The 21,734-nt window shown below is 42.2% G+C and overlaps 1 protein-coding gene across 4 annotated transcripts in view; it reads left to right on the top strand.

Moving 5' to 3' along the window:
* The window catches only part of adarb2 (adenosine deaminase, RNA specific B2 (inactive)), a 195,544-nt gene extending 174,943 nt beyond the window's left edge, over positions 1 to 20,601 (top strand). For all 4 annotated transcript variants that reach the window (XM_014472247.2, XM_023326827.1, XM_023326829.1 and 1 more), the window contains exons 6-10: positions 502 to 653; positions 2,022 to 2,190; positions 7,401 to 7,582; positions 12,919 to 13,100; positions 17,849 to 20,601. In XM_014472247.2, coding sequence (XP_014327733.1) covers positions 502 to 653; positions 2,022 to 2,190; positions 7,401 to 7,582; positions 12,919 to 13,100; positions 17,849 to 18,028 — 865 coding nt within the window. In that variant the 3' untranslated portion in view covers positions 18,029 to 20,601. The remainder of the gene's footprint in view (positions 1 to 501; positions 654 to 2,021; positions 2,191 to 7,400; positions 7,583 to 12,918; positions 13,101 to 17,848) is intronic.
* The last annotated feature ends 1,133 nt before the right edge of the window (positions 20,602 to 21,734 follow it).

The following is a 21,734-nucleotide window of genomic DNA, read 5'->3' as shown; positions in this document are numbered from 1 at the left end:
CCCCAAAAAAAGACAGTCAACTGTGATGCTAAATGTTTTTGTTCATCAAGTTCAACTGTTTCATTCACAACATAGTGGTATTTCAGTCTTTTGTTTTGATGCTATTGCACCAAAAATCCTTCTATGCTACTTTTGAAACTGAACTTACTGATTATTTGAACAATTATAAATCAATAATGATGTCCCTTTTGTTGGGTTTTAACGTCGGGACCCGTACGTTATTGATCTAAAGGATCACAGTGTGATAATTTTGAAAGTATGCAGTGTGAACCTGAGTAATGTTCAGGACTTTGACATGAGTAAAATAGGCTGCGGTCAGAATGTGAGCCTGTGTCCATCCCTCTCTGTCTCTGCTTCTCTTCATCATTTTAGAGAGGGGGGGGAAAAAGTGGAAATCTATTTCCTATGCTGTGATGAATAGTGCCACCTTTCTCATCAGTCTTGCTCACTTTTGTTGCTTTTTCTCATTCTCTTTTTCTTTTTTCCTTTTGGTTCCTGAAGTAAAAGGCTGGAGGACTGGGAGGAGTCGATATTCGTCCGCCACAAAGACCAGAGCTACAGGTTGAGAGACAATGTCCATTTCCACATGTACATCAGCACTTCGCCATGTGGGGACGGGAGGCTCAACTCGCCTTATGAAATTACAAGTGATTGTAAGAAGCCAGACATTCATTCATTCCATCACAGTGTGAAAGATAAAAGCATATTCTTGTCTTATTTGCTGAAAATTAACTGTTAATTAGTTAAGATAACTTTCTAGGGATGCACGATATTGTATTTTTGGTCGATATCCGATATGCCAATATCCTAAAACTCATTTGGCTGATAACCGATACCAATACCGATTTTTTATTATTTTTTTTTCCTGTACCTATTCACTGAAGCTACATGGCTTTCTCTGTTGTGGACTTGAAATACTACATTGCCTTTGTCAATTTAGCTTGCTACCAAATGCTAAGAAGGCAGCTGAACATGATGGAACACTTTGAACTTACATTATGTTTAAATGTCAAGTTTATTCATGACATTTGCTCTCTAAGACATTGACAACACTCAAACTGTGCAAATGTGACGTTGTGCTGCAGGCATCATTGTCGCTGGTTTGTCATAGAAAAACACCTTTTATATCATTTGACAGAATGTCCGATATTAAATTTGACAGCTAATATCGGCCGATACAGATACTATGTTGATAATATTGTGCATCCCTATAATTTTGGTTTGTTCTGCAAATTTAGAAACATAATCTTGACTGTTATGTCAAGATTATTATGTCAAGACTGTTTTTCGTCTGTCCTCACACATAACTGCAGCCGACTCCGTTTGTATCCTCCACATGGAGAAACTCGTACAGAGAGAGTGAAGATGCTACCATCATCAGAGAAGCCTTAGAAATATTAGGCATTAAACCTCATAAATGTTCTGCAGTGGGCTCACAGAGATTATGAAATTTCTGGACACCTTTGACCGACTGTTCTTAAACATTTCAGAGCCGGAAGCTACCGGCTTAATTTTTAGTCTCTGTCGGATCATAGGAACAGCTACAGAGCGAGAGAGGAAAACGACGGGAGGAACTGTGCTTTAAGCCCTAAGAAATGTGAGGCTATTAAAACATGAAGAGGAATTCTCTTGCATATATTTCAGTAACATTTTTTTTTTGACAGGAATGTAGTTTCTGAGTCACAGATCTGACAGCTAGTAAGTAAAACAAAAGTACATGATTTGAGAACAAATTCTGAAGGATGCAGATGAAAAGATCTTGTAAACACTGATTGGACCTCAAAAATATGAGCAACACCCACCAGTTCATCACTAACGGTCTCTTCCTTTTATATATTCAAGCACTATGGACCTTTATTAACAGTACAAGAACCTAAAGAGGTCCCTTAGCTTTGCACACTCCCATGAAGAGACATGACATCTCAAAGATAAAATAGGACGATGTGATTAAACAACTTTTCCCCCCCCTATTCAGACAGAGCCTACTTAAACATACCTGTTCTTATTTCCCTCCTTTCAAGTACACAGCAGCAGACACCTTATGAGGAAGCATCGAAGCCACCTGCGAACCAAAATCGAGTCTGGCGAAGGGACGGTACCTTTGCGATGCCGTGGGCCCGTCCAGACATGGGATGGCGTTCTGCAGGGCGAGCAGCTCATCACCATGTCCTGCACAGACAAGATCACCAGGTCAGTGCTGTCACATGACCCAATTGGAGTTAAAGCTGTAAATTGAGTAGCATTGCTCTGATCTAACATGACCAGTATCTGAATCCCTGACTAACTTCATTATTTTAGGTCTGCTGTCTGTGATCTTATGTCAGCTGCACATACAGTGAGTTGTGCAGCTGTATTATTTTTAAAAAATTTAATCCACTGCATTGGCACGGTTTTCAAAAAAACCGTGCCAATGCAGTTTGCACGCTACTTTGTTGATCTTGCAAAGGTTGGGGTTTTTCTTTCCTCTTCTGTTTAAAGGATCCTAGAAAAGTAATGGGCACTACATTGGCTTATGCAGCTTCCTGTCTGTGTCATGTGACCTGCTTTGTACAATGTGCTCAGACAGCTGTTGGTGCAGAAGACGGAGCCGCAGAAGCATTAGAGTTTTAGGATGCATTCTCACTAGCCCTGTTTAGTCTGGTTTAATCAAACTCTTGCTTGTTTGAATGAGATCTTGGCAATGACCCAGTGATATTATAACTCAATCTTCACTGTCTGCTGAAGAAGATTCAATCACCTTGGCATTCCAGATGATTGAAACCGAACGCTTATTATTAGCTTTCAGAGTAGCTAAAGTCAAGCTTGATCTACTCTGATTAATTCAGCTAATAATTACATAAACAGGAGAGGACACTAAAAATTTAATTTGTTTGTTCCTAAATAATTTTAAAAAATGAGATGGTAAAAATCACAACAAAAGTGACGTATCCTGTCCTGATGCAACAGAACATTGTACAATCCACAGCCTCGACCCTTCCACCCCCCACTCATGTATTATTGATGGATAAGACAGGACTACACAATCCAGAGTTTAATACATCAGCAAACAATGCAACTGCAGTCAAATGTTTATCCTGTAATTCTGATTAAATGTAATATTACTTTTTTTTTTGCAATTAAAAGTTAATGAGTTTTCTAGCTCAAACATGAAATTCAATTTATTAACTATTGACTCAGCTCAGTGGAGGAGATACAAAAACATCTTCTAGAGGAAATTCTTATTTCTGAGTTTGAAGGCCTCATTTCTATTTTGTACGCAGGCTTTTTCAGTGAATCTAGAGAGAAGTTTACTTGTAAATAAAAGTGGTAATATTGGCATGTATGATACTGCTCTGCTTACTTCTATCCATTTTAACTTATTTTACAAAAGTCACAATCTAATTTTCTATTTGCGATTACTATTTTTACTCACTGGAGCACATTTCTGTGTATGTGTGTGTATATGTGTAGAAGAGAACCTTCAGCTTTCAATCACCCGAGAAATTTCTGGTGTGCTTAAACAAAGACAGGTAACCCGAGTGGTGGAAAGGTTAACTTTATTAGAAGATTACCTTCTTCATGAAGAGCAGAGATTTGGCAGAATGAGGCATTTTAAAACGGGCTTTCTGAAAGCCGAGCCGAGACTTGTCTGATATTTACCTAATCCATTTCTCTGCGCATGTGTCCAGGAAGCATGCTAGTCTAGGTAGTGCTTGTATTGATTTCCCATATGTGTCTGAATTTGGTAATCCTATTCTAATGAATGAGTGCATTAATCGTGGCTCTAAATCAGTAGCGTTGACTCTTTACTCGCCATCATGCTGGTCAAAGACTTGGCCTGTATATTCTGACAAGTAGCTCACTCAAACATGATTTTTGTGAACTGTTTTTGCTTAGCCGCTTCTTAAATACTTACAATGAGTAAAATTTTAAAATGTACAAAGTGTATATAGTTTATAGACACGATAAGGCATCAGTGATTGACTATGGCTCATTTACAGTCATATGCAAAGTTGAATCATTTCTGAGGCTACAGTCTATTTGATGTGATGAAACACACATTTAGAGGTGCTAACTGATTAAGATGCATTCAGAAATATATGAGTAGATATATTCATAATAACCTCCAATAATCTGTGGCAACTTTGTTCAAACTAAGACTTTTACTTCTGTTAGTTTATAAATCACTGAACGGATTGGGATTAAAGATCTGCTGCTGTTGTACCAACCTTCCAGACCAATCAGGTCTTCTGGTTCTGGTTCTGGTTCTGCTCTGCAAAACCAGAACCAAACCTGGAGAAGCAGCATTCAGCTTCTGTGCACCACAAATCTGGAACAAACTTCCAGAAAACTGCAAAACAGCTGAAACACTGAAAACTTTTAAATGAAGACTAAAAATCCAGCTGTTTAGTCGCTTTAGACTCATAATAACTAGAACATCGATCAATATATTTAATATATATTTGTTTGAGAATGGCATTTGACAAATTATGTTTGTTGCTTTCTTTTGCAACTGTTTACTGTATTATGTTTGTGTGGCCCAAAGCATTTTGAACTGCCTTGTTGCTGAAATGAGCTATACAAATAAACTTGAGTGTTTGAGTTGGACTCAAAATCAAAATGAGTGGGATGGATATACTGCATATCTCATAACCTGCAATAAGCATCCTAGTAATTTGTTTAAAAAAAACAAAACAAAGAAACCCCACAGGATGATTGTGGCACCACCGTGTGGACATGAGGGTGTGCAGGTTCATCATATATATAATTTTTCATAATGTCTTCCAAACCATGCAACATATTCCTTTTTACTCAACTTTATTGATTAGGCGACTTCTGAACTGGCTGCTCCAGATTCTTATTTAGGGGTATCAATTCTTGCCATAGACGCACAAAGATTATTATTTGTCAAACAACCTGGAAATGATGTATCAAGTTTTCTTGTACGTTCCAAATATGCATTACTTTACCAACAAAAAAAAAACGTCCCAATGAAATACTTTGAAGTTTGTGGTTTTGCAATGCAACAAAAAGTGAAAAAGTTTTACTGGGCATAATTACTTTCCCAACACGCTGCAAAAGTGTATCTAGACAACTCAAGTTTACACCCCCACTGCCAGGGAGCCCACACACCAATTTTTTCTGAATTGTCTGAAATCAGTTTTTTTTTGTGTGTGTTTTTTTCCCCCTAAGTTTCTCTGCCAAGACGTGGCCTCTTCATGAGCTGAAACCATGAATTTAGCTTCGTAAGCATCTCACTGTGCCAACCGAGCCATACAGAACGACAGCTGAGCTGCAGTGGTGTGTGTGTGGGGGGGGGCAGGCGTGTGTGTGTGTGTGTGTGTGTGTGTGTGTGTGTGTGTGTGTGTGTGTGTGTGTGTGTGTGTGTGTGTGTGTGTGTGTGTGTGTGTGTGTGTGTGTGTGTGTGTGTGTGTGTGTGACAGAGAGAAAGGACTGGTAGAACCATGCAGAGAAACAGAGCAAAATGATGCAGAAGACGGTTAGGAGTGGAGGTGAACCCCTCTCCTGTGTCGCCGCTGTTAATTTGACCAATTTGATTCAGTTGGCCGGGGTTGGGGACGGTGTGATTAAATCTACCCAGGTCACCAACAAGGGTGAAAGCAATTACTTTACAAAAAAACAGAGTGACGGGGGACAGGCGGAGGGGACATCCTGCCTTTCATCCCTGCCTCCACCCTTCACCCTCCTCCCTGCCTGGAGAAGACGGCAGACGTGCTCTCTTTGCTCCACAGCTTCCTCCTCCTCTTCTTTTTTTTTTTCTTTTAATCGCTGTAAATGATCAGTGGTTGCCGTTAAAGTGAGTGGGTCACCGAGGGCCGGTTTATCAAGGTCAGGCGAGGAGGGCGGAACTGAGAGCAGCTGAGGGCCGCGCGCTCCGGCTCTCTGCTGCAATCTGGAAGTGATCCCCCCCCCTCCCCTCTGGATACTCTTTTTGTCCTCTGTCCCGCTCATTGCGCAGCCTCCCATTACTTTTTATTTTATTTCCTCACTCCCTTTTACTTCCCACACTTTATTATAGTTATTCCAGCTTCGACCAGCGGGGACATTAGAGATCTCGCGCGCTCATCGTAAACATCCCTGACGACCAAAAAGAAAGAAAAAAAGAAAAGAAACCAGCTCTCGCCGCCTCGGCCGCTTTTGTTTTCTTAAGCGGTGCCCGGCGAAGACACTTTTGCAAATATTTGATTTGAAGGTGACAGCTGGATTTAATTGAGGGGCCTAAATGGCTTTCATATAACGATGATGTTCTCAATTTCACTGCGGTTTTATGCAGATGAACACATTACTTTAATGGCTCGGCATTTACTGGAGGAGGGAGAGGAGGGGATGCAGAGAGGGGAGGAAGAAGGTCTCTTCCCGAGCCAGATGGCTGTCTTTTCTTGCATGAGATTAGAAGATGTCTCAGATTCACTGTGTTGCATTCGGAGTGAATTAATATTTCAGCCCAAACTACTTCTTTTTTTTTTTTTTTTCTTAGCATCATCGGAGCACTTAGGATGCGTATGTGTTGGCGTTTCGAACAAAGCGCCTCTTCTTTCCCCTTTTTCCCCCCCCTGTTTGGGAGGGAAAGGCAGATCTTAGTGACAGATTGCAGGTAAAGCGGATGCAGACTCTCAGCCGCTTAGCGATTTTTTTTTTTTTTTTTTTTTTTTCCCCAGAAAGCCGTTGATGTTAATTGACTGCTTGGAAAGCAAAAGCAGCTGTAATGAGTGATTATTAAGACGGCGAGTGCCAGGGAGGGGGAAGAGGGAAAAAAGACAAGCGGGGCACCGTAATTGCATCTTCGAGAGAAAAAAAAGAAAAAAGAGGAGGCATTGATTAACAAAAAGAACGATGTAAAGAAATTAGCCGCGTAACGTTGGGAGCTCAGGTAAAACAGCAGACCTCCTCTACCCCGATAAATGGCGGGAATGGTAATAAACACGGTAATTATCATTTTCCACCCTCAAATTAGCATCTGCTGGTTAAATGGGAGAGGGTTTCCACGGTAGGTGGCACGCGACCAGCTGGCTGCGGAGTTATTCGTGTCGCGCGTGAGGCTTCCTGAACAAAACTGAAGGGGATTGGCCCTTGCGCAGAGCAATCGACGGCGGCTCTCCTGCAGTGCATTAACCTCAGTGGCACTGATGAATGCACACATGGTAATGTGTTGTTCCATGTAATGAGTGCTGATGTACTGACCTTTGGCCGTGTTGTTTTTGGCGATGATGTTTTGGGGATGTGTGTGTTGCGTGTGTGTGTGTACCCAACCAGTGGCTGTGATTCATCACGTCCCACATCGAGATAATGATCAAATTGTCTCTACCTGTCATTGAGGCGCTCACAGCTGTCTGTCTGTCCTCGTCATCCAGTCTTGTCTCTTCCTCTGACTCCTCGTCTTGCTTTTCTCCTTCTCTCAGGTGGAACATCTTGGGCCTGCAGGGGGCGCTGCTGAGCCACTTTGTGGAGCCGGTGTACCTGCACAGCATCACTGTGGGAAGCCTGCGCCACACTGGTCACCTGAGCAGAGTTCTGACCCAGCGGCAGGAGCGCCTGGGCCCTCTGCCCGCCACATACAGACGCAGCCAACCTCTGCTAAGTGGTACGGCTAATTATTGTTTGACCTCTGTTTAAAAGGCGGCTACTCTACATGGCTACATCTATGCCAAAGGTACTGAAAAGTGTTTCTGTATTCGCAAAATGTTCAGATTTGGCAGCATAGGGAAATCTCCATGCTGGTACCATGTAGGACATATTGTTGTTGACGTAGTTAGGTTGTAAATATGACTCTATTCAGAGACGTTTTGAAACAAAGTATGTTTGGTAAAGATTGGTTCCCACTTCCTGAGCTGTATTTTACATCAGTTTCCTATAAAGGCTGTCTATGCAATTCTGCTCAATTGTCATCTCCCGTCAGTGCTTTGATCGACCATCCTCAATGTTCTCAGACCAAGCTAGTACTGGAACATGCTAATGTGGTAACTGGGTGGGAATGAAGAGGACTGGGGCTTCAGAGCACCAACGGGGATTTATAGAGTGTAATTGTATCATTGGTTACTTATTCAACATACCAAAGATGTTACTTTGAAGTATTTTGGGAATCTAGACTGTCACTGATGCTAGCATGTAAAGACTGATCTGCCATTGATATAGTTAGCTAGGTATCACTTTGGTAGTTTGTCACCTGAATGCTAGTTTTATTAGCAGTATGGCCGCTTCAAGATGTTTATTTCATAGTTTCTGCACAATAAAAACATTTTGCCTGTTATTACAAATATGCTTGCCAATAATCCCTAGTTATCACCTTTGTAATAAGAAATGCACCTGGATAGACTAAACATTGCTTTTGGCGAATGACGGCTCAGAGTAACATAACAATAGTTGTCAAGCACAACCGCGACAATTCAGCACCTGCTCAATATTCCATCTTAATGAATTAGCATCAGCTTCCTGCTCCTAACCTGAAGATTTTGACATGTGTACAAGATTCTTCACGAAAAGTATGACTCATCTTCAAGCCAAGCGCGCCACATCAGATCATTTCTTACACCCGGCCCACAAACGCTTCACGAACTCGTGTTCCACCGCCGCTCCACACTGTCATTGTTCCAAGCCTGAAAAGCAACAGCTTAGATGTCGTCTGGCAAGTCAGCGTCCCGGGCTCCGTTGAGACCCGAGGCTTCTGTTTGTGGGAAAGATGAATGCTGGCAGACGATCTGAATGACACCCAACTTGTAGCGACGGCGTCAGCCATCACTTCAGATCTAGGCCAGTCGGCGAGGTGGCGTGGCAGACGAGCAGAGAGATGTAGGGCAACGTTTGGTTTCTGGGGGATCATTGATAAGAACAAAAGCAGCGACAGTTACAAACAGGGAAACACTTTAAATCATGTCAGAGACTCTGTATGGATATGAAGCGAGCTCTACTGTTCTCTTTCCCCTTGTATTGGCCGTCTTTAGTAAAAGGAAGAAAAAAGACATTTCTCGATTGATATGGTGTGAATTTAAACTAGTCGCCCAAGAAAAGTTGAAGAAAACATAATAAAGGGAAATTAATAGAAGTGGGTAATGCAAATGAGACAAACGTTTTGTTTTTTATTATTTATCTCGTATAAGGTTTGTGCTAACCTCTTTGGGAAGTGCTGCCGTTTCGTCGGGTCCTCTCCCCATTTGGCATGTTTTAAAACGATTCTGTTCTCCTTGTGTCTGGATCTGTCAGATCTCCGCACCTCCTGTGCTTTGAGTGGCAAAAGCCTATTGAAGAGCACAAGGGTGAGGGAAGGGAAGGAGATGGACAGACAGGGGAGACAGGCCTACACCAAATCAATGCAATCAGACCTCTTATCAGTCAGCCATTCAATCTGACGGGAGCCCCGGACAGCGAAGGGTGGGAGGACAGAAAAGAAGGGAAGACGGATGTTTGCTTGCATTCAGATGTCCACACACCTCAACCTTCCTCTGCTCTCCTCCATCACCCCAACGTTGACTCTGATGAAACATTGACTCTGATGAGTCCAACTCCCTCCCCCTGCTTTATTTAAAAGCACGGCCCCCAGAGGAACGTCCAGGAGATCGCCGGGGCCGCTCTTATCGCAAACAGCCAAAGCAGCTCCACCTGAACCCCGAGGGCTAAACTCCCAAACACATCGATAGACCGACCGGCTTGTCCTTGACTGTTCGACAAACACAAACCGGGACTTTGTTGTTTTGGGGTTTTTTGTGGGATAAAGGGAACCAAAGCAGCAGCATTATTAACGATTATTCAGTTATTAATGTTTGATTCAGATTGTCGGAGCTGGACTCACTTTAGTACGTTTTGATAGAAACCGGAGCTTATTGGGGAAAACATCAGAAGACTTTTGAACTTTTTCGCTTTAGGAGGAAATGAAAACATTGCTTAAAATCAATTACTCATTAAATTCTAATGTCATCTAAGTAGCAGCACAGAGGCTACATGGATTTTTGCTTTTCTTTTTACTTTCATTAAAGGGCGAGCCTCCATCAAAGTCTGCTTTAAACAACAATCAATCGGGGGGGAAAAATTCAAGTTTCCACTGCTCCTGTGCTCCTGGTGTTTCCCTGAAGGCGTGTAGTGGCCCTTTAACTTTATCACCTTGAGGAAAATTCTTATTCCTTACCCTGATCTTAATATACTCACTGAAAATCTACAGTTTCTATCAAACTTGTTGCTTCAAACACACCAAGCTGCTACCTGTGGTATCAGGTACACATGCATGGTTTAAAAAAATAAATAAATAAAAATCCTATATGCAGATGCTCCCATTGAGCTTTTCTCACTCTGCCAAGCATCCTCCCAGTGGGGAAATTGATCAAGTCTTCATTGAAGGGAAAAATCAAATTGGCTATTACAGAAACACAGGAGTCAAGGCCATTGAATGGATGAAATGAGCCGTGAATGGAGCCAGAGGGAAGGCAAGAAGGCACGATGGATAGGGGGCTCTTTTGTTCAAAGAGGTGCATCTGCACAAGAGAGGAGAACGATGGGTAATAAGAGACTCTGAGGATTGTTCCTGTGGCAGGTGATTCATCCAGCTCCGTGGAGCGGAGGAAAAAGAAGAGGTGAGGCCGGTGAATGGAAGACGAGCGTGGAAATGGGGGTGCGATCCGCAGGCGCGTGCTGAGGCATTGTAGTTCCGGTTTTGTGTTATAACAAGCTGCCTGTCAGATGATGAGATCATGAGGCATTTGTTGCCAACCCGTTAAAGAAACCGGCTGCGGAAAAAGGTCCACCTTAACACAGAGCGTTACAATAAATAACTGGGTTGGAAATCAAACTGAAATCCTCGCAGCTGTCCCTTTGTAAAGACGGTACATGGACGGGCATAATGTGAAAGGCCACAAGGCGTCTAATGTTGATGCTGCGAGGGATTGTGGGAGAGCACATTTCTGGTATTCTCTCGTTTTCTCTCTCTCTCTCTTGCCGTAGGAGACGGGAAAGAAGCAGTAAAGATGTTATTCAGAAAACATCCAGAGAAGTTAGCTAGCTCATATCACAGTCAAGACTAATATTCATAACCTTTTACTGAGAAATATAGTCCAGGGGAAGAGTGAACCATTTGTAGGGTGTTCTCATTCTTAAAATGTTTTAATGTATCCAAAAATTAAGGCCTTAAAATATCTTAGATTCATTTAAAGAAATGTAAGTTGGCCTTAAATACGTTTAAATCGCACACGTCCGCCTCTGTATTGTTCATTGCATTCTGTGACTTAAGGTGGTTATTGCTGACTAAATGCTAATACACCTTGCTATCTAGTATGCTAGCGTTTTTTTTTTTTAGGCCCTCGTGGTTAAGTGCAAATTTATCGCAGGTCGGCTGGACGACGTTCGGTTTCACCACTGACTCGTGTCCACTGACCCATTCAATGCTAGTTGCATTCTGAAAATCTAAACTGGCATCAAAAGTCTGAAATTCCAGAATGAACTACCAGAACCAAAAAGCTGAACTTACTCCTGAGGCCAACTACAGTCTAGACATGGGGCATGCAACAGGCAGTGACTGAATAAAGCATGTTAATGTTTTGATTGTTGATTCTATGTTGCTTTGTGTTTCTGTGTTTGATATGATGTGAAGCACTTTGAAATGCCTTGCTGCTGAAATGTGCTATACAAATAAAATTTGATTTGATTTTGATTTAATGAAAGGACATCTCTTAAAGTTCATTCATTGCAATCTTAAGAAGGTCTTTAAAAGTCTTAAATTGGAGTTGGTGGAACCTGCAGAAACCCTGATCTGGCTCTGGTGGTCAGTCTGGGGCTTGACCTGAGACACTTTGCCTCCTGACCCAGAAAATGATTTTGGCATAAACTAAATAATATAATGCTCCTATAAAACACAATAAAAGCACAGGTAAATGTATAATAATATCATAGTTTTTGTTAGTTGTGAGTAGTTTCATATACATTTGACTCTAGTTACATTAACTTTGATTCATGTTGATTCAACTCTTAACAGAACAACCAAATTATTTTGTATGAGCAAGAAAAATAATACTTTAGTTGACGGCTCTGAGTTACAGCCTTACAACAAGCTCAGCTAAAAGAAAGGAGAAACAAATCTCTGGAACATTAATCTGTGCCTGTTTTCCATCTCTTGGCGAGGCGACCGGTTTTGTTTCTTGTTAGCAGTCGGCCATGTTTCATCCAGCCCACAAGCCGCCATATGTCAACGCAGAACTCTATTTGCTTGGAGCTTGGTACTGGAAATGGACTTAATTTGCATGTGTTGTATAACGTCCATACATCTTCAGAATGTTGTTTTTAGTTTTTATTTGGGAAATAAAATGCCAGCGTAATTAAAGCTAATGAATAGATCTCAGATCTGTTGCTCCTTCTCTTGGCCAGAACTCATTTTCTCCACTGCCCTTCTCCTGTTCTCTGCCTGTGCTTTGCTGGAGAGATTAATTATTTCAGAGAAACGGGCAGAGAACACGGTAATTGTCCAGTGTAGGTGTAGCAGCTGATATTTCTGAATGGAGCTAATATTTACAGCGGAGCCAGCATATCTGCAGCAACATGAGAGCAGACAAGCTGTCTCACAAAGGCAGGAACGCATGGAGCACTTGATTGATAGCCCTCCATATTTTTTTTTCAACCTTTTCTCTCTCTCTGGGGGTGTATCAAAGCTCCATGGTAACAGCCACACCGTTTAACGCTCAGGTCCACTTTTTGTGCAGCGCTGCAAAACTTAACATGAGCTGTTAGCCTCAGGCAGAGAGACGCAAGGGTGGAGGAAGGTTAAACCGAACAACAAAGTGAAGGTTTGAGCGGCTGCTAAATTTGACTTAGAAGTTTCTACTTTTTTTTTTTTTTTCCCGTGGATGTTTTCCCACGGTAAATCCGCATATGGATCACATGTCGGGTCATGACAGCCAAGCCTTCCTATTAAAGTTGTTTGTTTGTTTTTTTTCATCCCCACAGGGCTGAGCAACATTGAGTACCAGCAGCAGGGGAAGGCCACGTGCGTCAGCATCAACTGGACCCTGGGCGACGCGCAGCCGGAGGCGGTCAACACGGCGACGGGACGGCGACGGGATTCAGGGACACCATCGCGCATCTGCAAGCACGCCCTGTTCACCCGCTGGAACAGACTGTACCGAAAGGTGAGGGCTCACCTTCAAGACGGCAGGCCAGCCCTGGACAGTCCGCTGTAATCGAACTCTAGTTCATTTGTGTAGAAAGTCCGGGTCATTTCAAGAGGCGTGAATCGAACGCTGATGCGGGCCAAAAAAACGCAAATTCTGGTTCGCCTACAATCAAAGCTAGGTCTCTGTTCGGGTGAAGTGAACTCTGATGCGATTCGAATGCTTACATGAACGCTAACCGGACTGGAGCTAACTATGGTGCAGGGTGTTCTGGGTAAACACAACCACAAGTGTCGCACTAACAGGAGAAATTGCTCCTGGTCTATTTAGCAACAACAAAATAGAAATACTATAACCGCTAAGGTCTGAAACCTCCATTTTACTTTACATTTTATGAAGAAAGAAGTTTCACCCATGTCTTCTGAGTTTGTTTTTGTTTTATTACTTACAATGGCAGATTATTTCACTGATGACATTGGAAAATTATCTTGTTATATGTGAAATAATCTTCCAGTGAAACTGTTGTATTATTTCAAGTGTACTAGGACATTTGCACAAGAAACAAGACCAAAAAAAATACTTGATAAGATTTTGTGTCTGCAGTGAACATCCTCAAACTCCCATCAGGACCTGCTGAAGGGCTGTGAGTTGCTCACTGTGAGTTCAACAGAACATTTAGAACTAAAGTTTAGAGGAAACCAGTTTAAAGCTGCGTCCAAAGACACACTGAACGCGCCGTGCCTTGCAGGAACAGTCATAGCTTTAAACCTCTCCAATGTTCAAAATTTCCTACCAGAAACTTTTCTACAAGTTTCCTTTCACACGCATCAGCAGCAGCTCAGCTGCCGTCCTGTATGCCTCAGTTAGCACAGTGAGATGCTTGCTAAGCTAAATCTGTGGTTTCGTCTGGACGGAGAAACAGACGACATGAAATGACTCCAGAAAATCCACCCACAGACTGGAGGGGTTGAATTCCTACCAGTCTGTTCATGTTCGGCTGTGTATGGATACATTTCTAGAGTCATACTTGAGTGTAGAGACTCATTCAATAAATTAGAATATTATTGGAAAGTTCCTTAATCCAGTAATGAGGATTTATTTTCTTTCAGCTGATTAAAACACGGCTTAAAATTACAAAATTACATTAAGCCAATAAAAGCATTTTTAATACAGAAATGTATACTTAATGAAAAGTGTGTTTAAAACTTGCATAAAGCTGCAGGTTGTCATTTTTACAAACAATACTTTTTTTTTTACATTTTGGTTAAAACTGTCACTGTCTCATGACTGCATAACATCAGGCAGATAATCTGTGAAAATAGAGTTCCAGAGTTTCTGACTGAATCATTCAGTCAGAAACAGCCAATCAGAGCCAAGGGGGCGTGTCTTAGCGCTGCCAATCACCCTCCTGATTTAATATGCAATTTTACTAGAGAGGACCTTAGTCTCTAATATTTAAAATCCTTAAGCATGAAAGTTTTTAACCTGTAAATTATCCTGTAAACATTTCAACCTGTAAATAGTCGAGTTTATTCTAAGAAACTTTAATCGCCATAAAACATATTGAGCTAAAGCATCCTCCAGGTTTGAGTAAACTTTACCTGAAGTTAGGCTTCTCTGTCTCCACCAGCTCTGAAATGGCTCAGAGTTGAATTGCTTTCTGTCCAGACTTTGACTAGGCCATTCTAACACATTAAGCAGCTTCTGTAAAGCCAGAGCTTCCATTGCAGCTCCGGCTTTACATGTAGGATCATAATCAACCTCCATCCAAGACTCAAGTCTTTTGAAGCCAGTTTTGAAGCCATGATGCTGCCATATTTCACCAGGATGTGCGGTATTAGTTTTCTCAGTCTTCTCATGACTTGCTTTGAACAATTATTTCTTTCTGTCCACTCTTCCATGTTGTAGAGTTTATTAAGCTAGTTGTCTTGGCAACAGATTCTCTCACCTGAGCTGTGGATTCCTGCGGCTCTCCATGAATCCCTGAAGCCTGCAGAGAACGGCTCTCCTTACACTGAGACTAAATTAACGAGATGTCAACTCTGTTTACTAAGTAAGGCACCTTGTGGCTCTTATTTAGGAGCATCAGGCTAAAGAGGGCTAAATACGCATTTTAATTTGTAAGAAATGTTGAAAATTGTGGATCATTTCGGTCATCTTCGCAGTTAGTCAGGCGTTTGTGTTACTGTACTACAGAAAATCCCGATAAAATACACAGTTTCCAGTTGTGGTCAAGTCTTAAAAAGTCTTTCTCTAAAATTCATACATGTAAAATTAAGGCCTTAAAATATCTTAAATTAGTTCTAAAAAATTTCAGTTGGCCTTAAATACATGAATCACAGGTATTTAATTCTGCTGTGGCAGACTCATATAATCTGCGTAGTCTTTTTTTTCTTGCGGTACTTTTACTTACGTTTGAATCATGAGCAGACATTTTCACTCTGACTGCAGGCGGTTGAGGCTAGCTGCTAATGTACAAATAGGAGCTAGCTAGCTTTTTTTTAATGTCAATCATTGGTAAGTGCAAATTTATTGCTAATTTATAGTCTTATTGTTTTCTGTCGCAATACAAGTATTATTTTATACATAGTGGTCTTAAAATGTCTTAAATTTGACTTGAAACCTAAAGAAACCCTGTTTGGAGTAGAGGATTAAAACCAGTTACAGACTGAACATTATGAAGACATTTCTGCTCAGAACAAAGTCCCACTGGTTTAAAAAGGCTTCAGTTGTTATCAGTTTAGTTTGATGTGAACTCTATGGCCTTTTTGAAGAGGTTAAACGTTTGCGTCCCCATTCTTAATCTTGCACATTCAACAGGAGTTCGTCTGTTGCCTCAAACAACCTGCAAGTAAACAAACCGTCCGCTGAAATTCTTCCAGCCAGAAATCCAGAAACATTAACTACCGAGACGCTTCCCAACAATCAAAAGCCACACGTGTGTATTAAACTCCAAATCGCAGCGCGCGCCGTGCCGAGGAAATGTGGAGTTTCCTCTCTGCTGCAGATAAATTTTGTCGTCTTGGCAACATCTGCCGTCTGTGCGGCTTATCGGAATCTGGCAGCTCGGATCTTCGCCCGCCCGCACTTTCATTTCCATCCCGAAACTTTATGTAACAGACGCCGCCTGCGTCGGCAAATGGCGAGCCGTTAAAGCATAATGACTATGAAACCATAATTATTTGGAGGAGTTCTGGAGGAGCCCCTCCCGTCCCCGCGCCCCCGCCCCCACCCCCTCTAAGTGCTCCCCGCGCGCCGCGCATACGGGGCCACGCTAGAGCAGTCGCACTAATCTCCAAAAGAAACTTTTGCTCTCCTCGTACTCCCTCTCCCCGCTTGTCTCTCCGCCGATCTTCTCCCCCCGCTTCACCCTACCCCCCCGTCGCCCCCCGCGACAGTTCGAATGCACAAAAAAGCACAGAGAATGTGCAATTGCTTGTGAAATTTAAATGGGGAGATTACACAGCTGTTGAAGCCCCCCACCCCACCCCACACACACATCCACCCCCTCCCATAGCCACCCAAATGCATTTGTGCCGGCTCATTCGTTTTGTTTTGCTCGCCCCTTTTCTTCCCCCCACCCACCCACACCACCACCCACACACCGCCCTGACTAAACCTTCTGCACCTTTTTGCCCTGACTGTACAGACCCAGCACCGCATTACAGCAACAGCTGCAAGTTTTTAGATTTTTGCACAACGGACCAACATGAAGGGACACATTATGTACAAAAACCCATCATTATTGCATTTTAGGTTAAAATCTGAAAGGTGTGGCATACATTTGTATTCCCCTTAGTCAATACTTTCTACAACCACCTTTCCATACAATCGATTAGACCTGGGTCTGGACTTTGACTGGGCCATTGCAACACATGCGTGTGTGTGTATATATATTGATCTAAGCTAATCAGAGTTGTTGTCCTGCTGAAAGCCTAACGACCCCAACCAATCGACCAATCGCCATATAGACTGGGCTCAATAAGCAGTGGTCTCAGTTTGTAGGACATTAGGAAGTCTTCCCACAGATTAGACTATATTCTGACCCGATTCTCCTTGGGACGGAGCTGCAGAGTGTAGAGCTGTTTAGGAACATCCTGGTTTCTCTTCTGGACCCGTTACCCTCCTGCCCCGGTCTGAACTCCTAACAGTAAATTACAGGGCTGACCCACATTTACTCCTCACTTTTCAGATTTTCTCAAGCTTTAAAGTGGCACTTCAATGTTTTCTTATGTATTTGTTAAAATTGTCATTATGACAGTATGAGGCAATCTGTGGAAAAGATCAGCCTCCTCCTTTACCATCTGCAGAAATATACAGTAACGCTCCCCGTGACAAACAACAAATCAGAGCCAGCAAGAGGGTCTTAGTGCTGTCAATCATGCTTGTGTACATGCTGCTCAATGTTCTAATGGCAGAGAAACAAGTCACTGTTCCAGGAAAACCAGTAAGTCACAGGTTTGATGTAGGTATCATCATCTTAGGGTAAGATAACACTTAACGTCATAAAACCCTCATCAGCTTTTGAATCATAATAATGGAACATCAACCAACATATTTGACGTGTAATGATGGCACTTGACAAAATGGAATGTCTGCTATTGGTTTTAACAGCTATATGATGTTTGAACTGCTATGTTACTGAAATGAGCGATACAAATAAACTTGATTGTTTGGTCGGTGGTCCTGCTAACTAGCTGAACACTTTAGGTATCTTTACGCTTACGTCTGCCTCCCATGCGCTTCTTATCATTCTTCTCTTTCAGCTGGGGCTCCACGTCTCCAGCTCAGCAACGGACCGTCAGCCCATGTACGGCGAGGCCAAGATGGCGGCGCGTCCTTACCAGATCGCGAAGCAGCAGTGGTTCAAGTCTCTGCAGGAGACGGGCCTGGGCACCTGGGTGAAGAAGCCACCGGAGCAGGAGCAGTTCCTGCTGTCCGTCTGAGCAACGCCGGGTGTGTGTGTGTGTGTGTGTGGGTGTATGACCTTTATTTTTTTAGGGTAAGATGACGCCTCCCACAGCGTCATACCAGGAAGTGCACCCTCCAAACCCAAGATTACCAACCCCTGTACCTGACCGCAGTTTTCATTCTGTTTCGTGTCGCCCTTTCATCCCGTCACTGAAGCCACCAGCAGAAGGTCATGGAGGAAAACTAGAGTTGAAAAGCTGGAGTTTTTCTTTTTTTATTCCTTTGAACACAAACACACAAGTTTAAGCAAACACCCATCTAAATACACAACCCCCCCCAACTCTCCCTCCATTCCTGTCCACGGCTGTCAAGGAAAAAGGGGGGTTGGGGTAACCTTGAGCAGAATGAAAGGCAGCCGCTATCTTGTCATCAGCTATTTCCGGGCCCTGAGGCTCCCGCTGAGGAGCGAAGCCACAGGGGAGAGAGAGAACGAGACAGGCTGAGAAAGGGGAAGGGAGGGGGAAAAAAAGAGGGTCCACGTCCAATTACCGGCCCTGTCAGGGTGACGGGTGATGGAGACGAAGGGAGGGAGTGAGGAAAGAGAAGGACAGGGTGGTTCACCTTCTCCTCTTTCAGCACTACCTCCATCCTCCTCCTCTTAATTCATCTTTTTAACTCTCCTGTGTCTTCTTCCTCTCTCCTGGGGGAGCTAAACATGACACAGCGACAGGTTAATGCCCCCCTAGAGGAGGCCAGGTGTATAAATGACATCATTACTTCCCGACTAAGCACAAGAACTGAGGAGGAGACGGACCGGAGAGTTTCTTCTTTGTATTGTATCACCTGCTGGTTTTTCCTTGGTCTTAACAAAAGCTCAGTAGCAACATTCATTTACTCACTTTTTCTTCCCCTCAGTCTGATGACTATTAGTGAAGTTGTTTTTCCCCCCTTGCTTTCAGCTCCCATCACCGTCAGGTCTGAGGTCTAACACCCAATGGGTCCCCATCCACCCCATGTAAATTAGCACCTTAATGCATTTCGTCTTTACATACTTTGTCTGTGTATCTCTGTGATGTCTTTCTATTCATTATGATCATGACTGTACTGTTCTGTCAGCGTTCCCTATAAATGATTGAGCCGGAGCGGCGGCGGCGAGAACCGAGCAGTGATACTGACATCTAGTGGTTTCTCTGAGTACTGCAGCCTGTTCAGACCTGGTGGTTTCACTGGGACTGTGTGGGAGTTGAGATGACAAACAGACCGATTTACACCAAAAACGACCTTTATGTTGGGAAATGTTCACCGGTTTGACTCACGTTTCATTATATTTACCTTCATTCATTGAGAAGGTAAATTTTGATCAACAGTAATTATTGTAGCAATGAAATTGGGATTTAGTAATATATATTTTTATAAAATTTGTAGTGAGACTTGAATTTAATCTGTTTGGGCTGGACTGAACGTAGCGTGGTCAGATTAAGTCACACTAACAGTAGAACCTGCATGCTCTTCAAATTCAAACTTTACTTTATTAATCCCAAAGGGAAATTAAACACACATAATGTGTTGTGATGAAGTTGCAAAATTACAAATAATGCCTCTTATACAGTGGCAGATGTGCATATCACTACTTATTTCATTTTGAATTTTGTACATTTTTTTAATAATTTAACAATCACAAATCATTTATTTTCAGGTGGACGGGTGTTATGTGAGATGCACCAACACAAAATTATGAAACCAGAAGCAAAATAATGTTACATCTTTTAACATTTTTACAGATAAAAATTTGAAAAACATGGCACGCATTTGCTTACATCCTCTTTTTATTCTAACGCCCCTAAAGCAAATCATATTCACTAGTATGTTGTTTATGGAAGAATAGGGGGGTAATCATCATTAGCTTGTACTGCTAACAGTAGTTAGCAATCACTGGTTTGTGACTTGAACTGACACTTGTTTGAGTGAGTTAATGTGTGTTGTCATTCTGTCTATGTAGTGCTGAATACATTTGTTACATTCATATTTGACTTTTTTTTTCGTAAGAGTTGAACATAAACTCCACTTCATCCCCAATGAAAGCTAGAAGTTTGCAAACCTTCCTGCGATTTAAAAGTAGCTGAAATTTGCCTACATTGAACCTGGAAAAAACAGAACCAGCTGGAGAAAGATTCAGCTAAGAGCCAAAAGAAGGGGGTACATATCTCCAGCCGCTATTTTATATTAATTCAGACACAAAAAAACTCTACTGTGGAATAGATTTTATGTAAGTACCGTCTGTTTGTCAGATCAATATGAACGTATAGGTACAAATCTTGTTTTTCCGGCAAATGTGACATTCATTACTATCACGCTCCCTAATGTTAGCAAACAGAGTTTCACAAATTTATTTTTGAGATAAAACATAACGTTTGTCTGAAAACTGAGTGTAAATATGTAAAAACAAATGTACAAATGATGTTGATGAAGATGAAGGAATCTAAAAATGTCCAACTATGTAAATTGAGGTACAAGAGGAATCGCTGCTAAGATCTGTAAATTGCACTTCAGTAACATAAAAAGTGAATGTTTGTACTGTATATGTGAATAAAACCACTAAATCTTGTAATTTTACTTTTGCCTGTCTGGTTTATTTTTTTTATAGTATCCTTCTCCAGTATTGGTGTATTTCTACTTTGTCATGATCATGGTCAGTGCGATAATGTGCCGACCCCAGAGAGCAGGCGGCCATTATTAAAGAGGCCTCCCACTGCTGCGTCTCCCCGGGGAAATCCACGGGAAAATGGTTATCTCAGTTCGGCTCATGGCAGGTGGCGCACAGACCAGCGGGCAAATTAGCCTGGAGGATGAACGAGGAGACCGGTGGAGATAGCTACACCTCGACCCCACCTTCCCCCCTACAGCCAGGGGTAGCTCTCCCCGCCACAATAAACTCCATAGTTGACCATTTGAACCAGCTCTAACCTAATGGTTGGGGGCAGAGAGGCGCTCCGCGCTTTATTCTGTCGGTATGTCGTTAGTTTTTATTGCTAACAGTAGTTTAAAAAAAAAATAAAAGCGACATGAAGGCATTATGCGCCACAACGCGGACATGTGCTGCAAGGTTCCACCATAATCCTGCACCGACATGGAGAGTGTTTTACAGTTCTCAATCTTTTTGTCGGAGCCCAGCTCCACTACAAAAGAAAAACCCTGGAGAAATTAAAGATTTCCATTGAAGTACACAATGAAGCTTTTGTGTAGCTCGCTTTTATTCCAGATATTTTTTGAAAGCAGATAAAATGGTAAATGGCTTATTTTAAGCATAGCTCTAACAGTGTTCGCTACTTGCAACTACAACTCAGAATTTTTTTAATTTCCAGATTGGGGAACCATGGAAATGAACCAGCTGATGGTGGTGCACTAATGATAATGATCTGGGTTTGTTTTGGCACCTATAGACTGATTGTATTAAGTGTTTTGTGTTCTAGATGTCAAAAATGAGTCATTTGTTATCTGATGGCCTGAAAGTGAGTTCTGGACTCTAACCCTTTAAAAACAGCAACCGAGGCTGGAAAATAAAATAAGATGTGTTGCAATGGCTCAGTTCAAACCCAGGCCTTAAACTAATTCAAGAGCTGTGATGGAGCCTCTGCGACCCTAAACATCTCTTAGATGTACAAGTGTTTCCCTATTTTGATGTTTTAAGAGAAACTTTAACCCGAAAGACGGTTACGCTTACGTTGCTCTTAATGAGGAAGA

The sequence above is a fragment of the Xiphophorus maculatus genome, chromosome 21 (genome assembly GCF_002775205.1).
Source record: "Xiphophorus maculatus strain JP 163 A chromosome 21, X_maculatus-5.0-male, whole genome shotgun sequence".
NCBI classification, from domain to species: Eukaryota; Metazoa; Chordata; class Actinopteri; order Cyprinodontiformes; family Poeciliidae; genus Xiphophorus; species Xiphophorus maculatus.
Note: the sequence above shows the minus strand (reverse complement) of the source record. Positions and strands in the feature narration are given on the sequence as shown.